Genomic DNA, 9991 nt, shown 5'->3' with positions numbered 1-9991 from the left:
TATATATATTAAAACGCCTGATGTAGCCATATTCGCCGGAAGAGATGCTCCTAATTTTAATTCTACAATGCACCAACAGAGACCAATGGATGATGCCATTAAAGGTTCTTTACAATTATAGATAATTTGTCAGTTTTCCATAAATTGGTGGATCACTTTCTTTATCACACCATCACTGTTATTATTGATCATTAAAAAAAAGTTATGGTTATCTCACCTGAGAGACGCTTGTTAAAGAGTTTTCACATGTGTATCTCAAGTCAGAAATCAGCTAAGTATTTATCCTTCAATAAATTTATAAATTGTAATCAAATTCAAATGCTCTACTGTACGATGCTTTTATACAATGTCTGTTTGCCTCTTGAACTTTTTAAAAAAATTTGTAAATGTCTCCAGAGTGTTTTTTTCTTTGTTTTGTTTTGTTTTTTAATAATCTATGCTATGGTACTGTACTTTACTTCAGTGTTATATCTGTTTTGTTGGATTTTTTTTTTTTGAATGTGAATTCTGGTTAATCTTTATTTATTAGTATTGTTTCCTTTATTAAAAGTCTTTTTGTTCTTGATTTGGCCGGTGGAGCTGTCTCCTAAGTTTATTTCAGTAGCTCTAAAGACGCTCGAGCAGAAGACCGAACGTTCAAACCAAATCAGGGTCAAACTGAAGTGTCTGCACAGGAACACATATATGCAACAACAGATTCAGGTTGCCTTTGCTTCCCCTCAAACGGCGTGTCATTTTTGTTGACAGAATCTGTGCGAGATGCGTTTCATCATCGCTCTCTCGCGCCCCAAACAATAACGGCAGAGTGAGACGACGCAGCCCCCAGAGGAGGAACGATCTCAGCCTCCATGATGTGCCTGTATGGGTTCATACGGAGACGGATACAAACAGTACTCTCTCTTCAAGTCCCTCGGGACAAAAATACGAAGACTTTAAAGCAGAGGTGTTTGTAAGAAAGGAAAAAGAAATACAAACAGAGTGAGAGAACTGGGGGAAAAAAGTGAGTGAGAATCAAAAAATGTTGCAGCATCCTCCTCCTCAGGAGAGGCAACCCCAGAACCACTTTACAATAAGAAGACCCTTAAAAACAATTTAGAAATGCTTTATAATTTTTCTTGATCACATTGTAAACACATTTATTATTAATAAACAGTTATAAAAGTATTCTTAATACGTTTCATTGATGCAGGATATTTTTAATTGATCCAAGTAAATTGGTGATTTTATTTGTTTATCAGCTTCCTTGAATTCCTGTTTATCACTCTACTTTTCACCTATTAAATACCAAATATTTGAAATAGAAAATTGAGCTGATGAAGTAGACAAATGTAGGCTTATTATTAGGCAAGAAATGTGTCACTAATGCCTTTTTTACTCAACTTATTGTAACTGCTTTTGAATAGTTTATAAAATGTTTACAGCTTTATTAATAACTGGGTTTATTAACTCCTTGCTCATACTTTGTCTGTCTGCCTTTTCCCAAAATTTTTCACAAACCGCCGGCCAAATTTAAATGAAACTCTCAGAAAGTAGTCATTGGATTTACATCTACTACTGATTTATTTTTGGAGTCAACCCAAATCAAAATGACCGTGACAGCTAATCAACTTTAGGCAACACAAAAATGGGTATAATTCAGTCAATTTTATGGATACTGAGCTAAAACTTGGTGTGTTCGAATCTGGGTCATCCTCAACAAATACTCCAAGCAATAACAGATTATGTGAGATCTTTGTTTAAAACCTTGGCATGTACGGCAGTGGGGGATATGCATTCCTTCAGGGAAGCTCCACTACTTTATAAAAGCAGTCTTGTTATAAACTAGTAATTTCAAGATTAATTTTGCTTTGTATTTTTCTGGTGTGTGGCTCCTGGATGTTTCTTAATGCTGTGAAGTTTTACAGCATTAAATAAAATGCTATGAATTTAAAGATGTAAAAACACTGGGAAAAAATAAAAATAGCAGAAAACAAACCAGAAAACAATTCATAAAAGAGCAAAAACAAAAACTGATTTGAGATTTAGTTGTTTAAGAAACATTGCGCTCCGATTTGTGTTTTTGGTCCATTGTTGTGTTTCATCAAATGTTGCCGTGTTGTTGTCTGTTTGTTTGTTTGTTTTGCTTATGTTTAATTTTAACTCTTAGAGTTGCTGTGCATTTCCAAAATAAAAGACTTTAATACTTTTAGAAATGAGTGAAAGGCTGGTGGTCGGTGTAAACAGTAAACTCAGAAAGGCGCACGTCTCTCCACTGCAGCCGTGCAAATGAAATTTGAAACCGACTCGTATTTATGGTAATAAAAATAATTACTAGCCTAAATATATTCATAGCAAAATAGTGAAGGTCACTTTTAACCAGAACAAATAAATCATAAAGCAAAAAGAGGTTTTATTGAATTGTGAAAGTAGCGTTACCCACGCTGGTGGAAACTATGCGACACTATCTGTTTGTTTGTTTTTCATTTGTTTGGAGCTAAAGGATTGTGTGTCATGCTGTTATCTTACACACATGCACACACACTCACACACAAGTTTGTATTTTTAATCCTTAATGAAATGTTGAATTGACTTCTATTCATTTGAACCGACACACTAAACCTAACCATTACCCCTACACAGCTAACCCAAACCTTGTCTTTAATTCACACCTTAGCCTTAAATCTGAGTGCTAAACCACAAATAATGCTTTATCGCATTAGGACTAGAGTGTGGTCCCCATAAGGATTATAGGTCCTGAGATGGCAGATGCTTATAGCAGAAAAGGTCCCAAAAGGTAAGAAAACAAAAACAAGTGTACACACAAGTGTGCGCGCACACATATTTCAGCACCAACAGTGTCACAGAACAGTGAAAATAGCTCAGCTATCTACATTCTTACCTCCTTCAGGTTTTGCTGCAATATTCCGTGTCAAGCAACGCCCTCTGCTGTTCACAAGAATGAACCGTACATCTGAGCAGAGCACAGAAAAAGGCTAACAGGAGAAGTTAGAGCTGATAAAAGATTGTCTTTAATGTTTGGCATTGTTAATGAACTCCATACCACAGCATTTATGGGAGTAGGAAAACCACTTTTACCACCAAACACTTTTTGATCATGCTAACACCATATGTACAGGAAAGCACATTGAAAAGTGTATAAAGTATTCGTATGAGAAGAATGGTGGAGACGGCCACAGTCTAGTGAATTTGTCCTTTCCCAAACACTGATTATAGATATTTATCAATTACATTGATCTCTTGAGTACATGTATATACACAAAACAACAATAAACCTTTTTTTTAGGGCTTCTGCAATAATTCTCAAAAATATTTCACAATACTGCTGTATGTACAATAACAGAATTTACATTGAAAAATTCTATTGTACTTATATTCTGAGTATCACTTCAGTCACCGGTTGTCCTGTCAAACTCACTAGAGATACTCACAAGCTCTATATATATCTACTAACCTCGACTCCATATGAAGTACAGCAGCCTCTGCAGTACCTGGCCTTCTGTGTGTGTTTCTGCAACATGCTCACACAACTCATGATCTCACATACAAAAATAGATCTCCTCTAGTCAGCTGACAACTTGATGTACAGCAACACAAAGCTTCCACCTGCCCAAAAATAAAGGAAAACAAGTAAGTGGTAAAATATTAGCTATATCCTTCCAGCGCTGTTTCTCTACTCCACAAATAAAAAAAAAGAGATAAAAGGAAACTTCTCTGTTTTCTGTCTGTCCGTCCTTCAGCGTTCTCCTAAAACACATCATCGGTTTCAAACAACAGAAGGTGAGCGAGAAAGGGAAATATTAGTGCTCCAAAACGACAATCTGGAACCAAAGCAGGATGAAACCATATAAAAACATCATTAGGTAGACTTTTTTAAATTCCACCCCCTCAGCAGTCAGAGTGGAAATGGCTGAATGAGAGTCCAGATGAGAGGTCAAACTGCATTCGAGTGCACTTAAGGCAGGAAGGCGACTCCAACCCCGTCTGTGTGGGCTCTGCAGCAGAGTCATTGGTAACAAGCGAGCGCCGCTGCAGCTGTCCGGGTTCGGCCCTCGCTGCTGACCTGACACCACAGGGAGAAGGAAAAGAAGATGGAGAGAGAAACCAAGACGGAGGCAGCGGCGTCAGTTCTGAGAGTCCAGCAGTGGGTCGAGGTGTGAAGTGGAGGTTGTTTTTTTTTTTATGTTCTTCATTCACTGTGAACATGAAAGCTGACAAGTGTGGGTTGTGTTTATGTCCTGAATTCACCCCCTCCTTCCATCCAGTCTGCTCTCACTCCTCTTGAGATGTCTTCACCACACAAAACAGACACATGGAGACTGTAAAGCACTTCAACAAAAACTGGGATTTGCAGCTTGTGCAGCACGAGTAGAACATCTCATCTGAATACATTCACGTAGGTGTCCATACATGTGGTATGGATGGGAAAAGAGTTCAGGACTTTTTATGTCCAAGAAGAGAGCTGCAAGTTCAACCTTACAGACCTGTGATTGATGACAGCCCAGCAGCAACACATATTACAGTGCGCCATTTGATATGATTCACTATTAAGGAGCACTTAACAGTGTTTTTTTGAAAAAACGTAATGGGCTCAAGCCTTTGAAAACACTAGAATGTAGCAAATTTATCAAAATAATTATTCATATATATGAAGCATTTCAACAAGAGAAGTCACTTGACTGCGAGAAACAACCTTCTATAGTTTCTTTGTTGTGAAAACGACATGAAAAGCAACAAGAAGAGAGTTCAGAGCTGAGACTGCGTCTGGGATCATGTTGGCTATGATCATGGTTAAACGGTTCCACAAAACTTGTCATATTATTCTCAAATGGAAAAAAACATGCTCACAGACGAGTTGTACAGTTGTGTACAATCAATATCAACTTGATCGATTGGTCTCATTGTTCAACAGATATTTTTTTAACCACACATGGAGCAGTGAGGGTAGTTGTGCCTCAGGCTGTAGCTTTACGACGTCTCCCCGTCACTGATTTTCCTCGTGCTCCTCGCTGATGCACTGCTCCCAGGCGTGTTTCCCCGGGTCCTCCCTGTGGCCGTGGGGGGAGTGGAAGATCCTGCGGGGCAGTGGGATGGGCTGGGGTGTCAGCTCCTCCTCTGGGATGCAGCCCTCTCTCAGATAGGGTTTGGGGGGCACGGCTGGAGGCTGTGGCCTGCGGTAAGGGATGTGGTGAGGGCCGTGAGTGGGAATGTGGTGGTGGGGGGGCGGACCATGAGAGTGACTGTCAAGCCCGGTGTGGGTGTGAGCATGAGGGTGTGTGTGCTGGTGTGTGTGTGGGTGTGACGCAGGGTTGCGGTAGTGGAAGGGCCGAACTGGGTCCATGGAGTCGATTTCTGGTCCGCCGTAGTGCATGTGCAGGTAGGGCGAGGCCAGGTACTCGTCAGGGGGGGACCACAGGTGACTGGGAAGAGGCTCCAAGGCGTCATTCCTGATGGGACCCGGATCGGGATACTGACCTCCAAAGTTACTCTCACTAAGAGAGGACACACCACTGCTGGCGCTGCCCGACAGAGTAGAGTTACTGCCACCCAGAGCTGACTGAGGACTGGTGGGGGAGCCAGGGATCGGGTGGAGAGGAGACTGGAGAGACAAAGACAGGGGCTTTCAGCGGTGAGGTTCTCTGTATCACAACTATTTACTGTAAATTCCAGCAATCCGTTTAACGCCTTCACATGTGCAGTGTGTGTTTGAGCGTCAATGTGTCGGATCTTCTAAAGACACGATCAATTTAGAACTATAGTACTGTGCAAAAGTAGGAGTCAGACTTTCTTGTAATGTTTTGAAGTGATCTTGATAAATAGTTATTCAGGCTTTCTAAAGATTTTTCAAAGTTTCTCTGACCTGGCTCTAAGCACACACTGCGTATTTTGCAGTACATGCTTAAAAAATTTGGAATGTGAACAAATGAAGTACAAAAGAAGAACTATCTACAGCAGATGAACAGTACCTAAGAGTCACTGCAAACAGGAAAAAATCAAATGAAAACTTGAAACATGACCTGAGACATGCATCATTTTTGGAGTTGATCATCTACTGTATTCTGAGTTTTCAGCTGACAGCTCTTTGGGAATCACCTTGATGGTTCTAAAATACTATTTTATGTTTGTGGAAGGGTGTTATACTTGGCATTTTTATAAATTAAACTAAAGAAGTTGGAACAAAATGTGTCTTTGTGACAGACTGCTGGTAACAAAGACCCTAAAGCCTGAATGATTCAAAGGTCGGAGGTAAATTGCTTAAACAGACAAAATATTCTTGGTCTGGTCAGATACTGACAGGAAATTAGCAGCCAAATCTAAAAAGAAAATATTAGAAAGACCTTCAGAAAGCCCGAATAAGAAAAAAAAGACCACTTTAAATAAATAAATAAAAAAGTCTGGCTCCTTGGTAACAAAATAAAATGAGGGATGAAGCTAGGTCTTTGTACAGCACAGTACATCAATTTTGTTTAAAGAATATGTCTAAACACAAGTTTATGAACATGATTAGTTGGTGTAGTATCCTAACACTGATCCAACAGAAATGTGGAAAAACATGAAATACCTGAAGGTTTTGTTTGTTTGTTTTTAACTTAATATTTGTTGTTATCAACATGGTATACACAGTCTGATGTACCTTTCGGAGAGATCGAACAGGCAAGGCAGGAGGAGGGTCACTGTTCTGGTGGTGAAATGCATCACAATGCATCATAAAGTGTCCTACAAAGATAAACTTGTATTAAAACAATCCTACTGACTTTTACAGCCCTCCTAAACATGACAGTTCTTGCTAACACAGCTGGCAGCTTCTGTAGGAAACAAAACCGACGGAGCAAGTAAATCAAATAAATCTGAGATGTGAAAGCTTATTTGTGAGGTGAGGCGAGAAAGTACCTGATGGGAAGGACCTGGGAGGCACGGGAGGCATGATCACACCTCCAGTAGAAGCTGACATGTAGGACATCTGCTCCCTGTTGTCTCCATCCAGACTCCAGCTGCTGGAAGCATTGGGAAACACTGGAAGGGGAACCAAATGTCCAAATGACGCCACATGTAAACACATCCTCAACATCTCGTGCACGTTGTAATAGTTCACCTTCCTCAGAGGTTACCTTTCTCTGGTAGATTCATGTGAACATCTGTGCAAGGCTTACAGGGGCTAACTTGTTGAGGTAAGGCACGCTGCATGTGGTTATTCTGCTAAAAATGAAAAAAAAAAGTTCCATTAATTTAAGTGATTTCCACATTTTTCAACCGATTCTTTTGGCACATGAACACACAGATATGGTACTGTCGATCTGCCACACCTGTCCATTCTCTGCCATGTTGTAGTACATGTTGTTGGCCCTCTCACGGTGAGACGGCAAAAGCATCATCACTTCTCGGTTGTGTTTGGCCTTATCGGGCAAAGATGGAGAGCCTGCAAAGAGATAAAAATCAAATAAATAAACTGCTTTCATGTCTATGAAATCCATGTTGTCTTGCCTTTACAAAAAATCTTAAGATAATTAATCTTTTGTTGCTGTTCTGTTACTACTCTGTGGCTACATGAATAAAATTCAAAATTCAAAATTCAAAATTAAGGGAATTTCGGTCAGTTTAAAGTACAGCCCGTGACTGAATTTGATGGGTTTCTTACCTCTGGCACTTGACGGAGCAGAGTTGATAATCTGAGAGGAATTAGAGCGGATTGAGCTCAAGCTGGAGGAGGACGGGCTCGGCTGAAAAAAAAACAAGTTAGGTCCTAAAATTAAAAAGCTGTTTTTAACAAGTTTTATTTAAATAAATGGAAATGAAAATAGCACTTATGCAGTAAGATAAACATTGTCACTAATAAAAGTGAGAGTCACATTTATATTTGAATGGTGGCGCGGGCAGATTTTGGGAGTCGTACCTGCATGTGTAACGCCTCCTCGGGGTGCTCGCCCATCAGCCCGTCGGTCATTATGACGAGGTTTCCGGCCTCGCTCGACGTGTGAGAAGACAGGGAGGAAGAAGAGTGGCGGATCGAACCCTGCAGGTTCAGAGGGCTGCGGGACAAAGATGATGTTGGACATCATTCATTCAGTCATGCTTGTGAAGCTCCATCTTTAGAAGATGAGCAGTTTTGGGATTGAAGAGAAGCGATCGTGCTGCATTTTAGATTCTAGTTCCTTCTCAAAATTATATATACTGCAATGTATAGTGGTTAAAGTAATAGAAATGTTAAAGAGATGGTTTAGATCTTTTGAATTGGGCTTCAGTGGAAAGATAGCATACAATAAATATATTACCTTTTGTAGATACCTCTACAACCTAAACTACCCATCTGTATCTCCAGCCTTTTATTATATCACACAAACAGTTACGGTATAGGTCCATTTCAAAAATTCATTTATATGTCCCTTTGATACAGTCAGAACTTAGTTATACTGTTTTTTCCCCCTCTTTTGCCCCATTAACCTTTTGACACTCCCCTCTTATCACAGTTTTAAAGGGCTTTAAAAATCTGCCCTGAGAGAAACGAGTAACTGATTCTCTTGGCTCTTGGACGTAGCTTGTTTGGTTTGGTTTGGTTTATTTCCCCCACTGTCTTTAACCCATGCTTCCTTTTATCGTTTATTCATGTGTAAATTTGTCTTTTATTTGTGTTCGTCTTGAATTGAAGCTTTTACATGGCTGTTGTTAACTTGTACCTGAGCTCCCATTTTGACCAAGACTCTCTGAAAGAAGAGCTGCTGCCTCTCAAAGGGACTTATGTAGGTAAAGTGAAATTATTCTGATTGGACTGACTAGCTAAAGGTTAATGTGAGCAGGACCAGGACTTAAGTGGCTTCTCTTAAATTTCTATTAGTTTAAAAAATTTGGTTGTTTATCAGACCACTATTCTACAAACTTTTATAAGGTCATCAATTTTGCAATACACAAGTATTCACATAAACTTCTGTGGCTATTTGTAAATCCAAATAGCAGCAGTAGCAGCTAGCTGTAGCCCTTTTGTCCCAAACTAGCAAGAATATTGTATTTTTTCAGTTGGAATAATTATGTTATGTGAACGTGACAGTGATGTAAAGGTTTACAAATAGCATTTGCAGGAACAGCTGTTAATTTTTTGAGACTAGAGTTGTTTTAAGACAGAAGCAATCCACTTTGGCTTTGGCCCCACTTGGACTAGCCAGTAGCTCATCAGTCCAGTTAGACTTAAACTTTATTCCTCCAAACTGAGGTAATTCAAAGAGCTGTCTACAACAGGTAAAGTAATAATTGTAAATAACTGTTCAACAGAGACCCACTTCAAAGGGCTTGAACTGTCCCTTTAAAGATATTGTTTTAAGGAGTCTTGGTTGTTCAAACCTAAAATGTTAAATGACGTTGATGTTCTCTCCTGTATAAAAATAAAATACTTTTAAGTTTAAACATGTCCTAAAATTTGAACCACTTTATTTATCGTCAGGTCTGAATTAAGTGCAGATGAATGGCATGATTCAGGCAGATTAAAGTTGTGGTGACTGACCTGTGTCTGTGCATGAGGCGCACACTCTCAGGACTCATGTGGTTGTGGGAGGAGAGGATGCCTCTGGGAGAGTTGACTCCCGAACAGCCTGCCGGGCCGAATCGATCAACGCCGGGAACACACTGCTGGGACCCAACCATATACTGCTCTGAATATTTACACAGCTCAAACCAGCAATCATACATTCAGCTTTTTAAAAACCACAACACGCTGTGGCCTGTATGCACACTCGTGAACGCTGTGGAAAAAACTGCCTGCTGTCTGCAAAAGTGGCAGCATAAAAGCAACCATTTCAGAGATATTTGGGCTTCATTTTAGTACAGTGGAAGAACGTATGTGTTCCATCCAGTCATGAGGAGGGTTTACTCACATGGTGCAGACCGGTCCTCATCATGTGGAACTGATCTACAAGCTTTTTGTGCAGAGGGCGCATTTCTGGGTGCACCAGTTTCTCGTGAACAGCCAGCCCCACTCCAAGAATGTGCACCTGTTATTGGGGGGATT

At 40.0% G+C, this 9991-nt stretch overlaps 1 protein-coding gene across 5 annotated transcripts in view; it reads right to left on the bottom strand.

The window, feature by feature from the left end:
* Positions 1-2985: 2985 nt before the first annotated feature.
* Positions 2986-9991, bottom strand: part of LOC108232072 (dedicator of cytokinesis protein 3) — a 57359-nt gene continuing 50353 nt past the window's right edge. The window contains exons 46-54 of one of the 5 annotated variants that reach the window (XM_017409630.3): positions 9858-9974; positions 9488-9630; positions 7889-8024; positions 7634-7715; positions 7302-7414; positions 7107-7194; positions 6889-7011; positions 6632-6714; positions 2986-5596 (exon numbers count right to left, since the gene is read on the bottom strand). In XM_017409630.3, the coding sequence (XP_017265119.1) occupies positions 4982-5596; positions 6632-6714; positions 6889-7011; positions 7107-7194; positions 7302-7414; positions 7634-7715; positions 7889-8024; positions 9488-9630; positions 9858-9974 (1500 nt within the window). In that variant the 3' untranslated portion in view covers positions 2986-4981. The remainder of the gene's footprint in view (positions 5597-6631; positions 6715-6888; positions 7012-7106; positions 7195-7301; positions 7415-7633; positions 7716-7888; positions 8025-9487; positions 9631-9857; positions 9975-9991) is intronic. The other 4 variants (XM_017409634.3, XM_017409632.3, XM_017409633.3 and 1 more) reach the window with 4 other exon arrangements.

This window comes from Kryptolebias marmoratus, linkage group LG8, assembly GCF_001649575.2.
Source record: "Kryptolebias marmoratus isolate JLee-2015 linkage group LG8, ASM164957v2, whole genome shotgun sequence".
Classification (NCBI taxonomy): Eukaryota; Metazoa; Chordata; class Actinopteri; order Cyprinodontiformes; family Rivulidae; genus Kryptolebias; species Kryptolebias marmoratus.
This window is presented reverse-complemented; position numbering and strand designations above follow the sequence as displayed.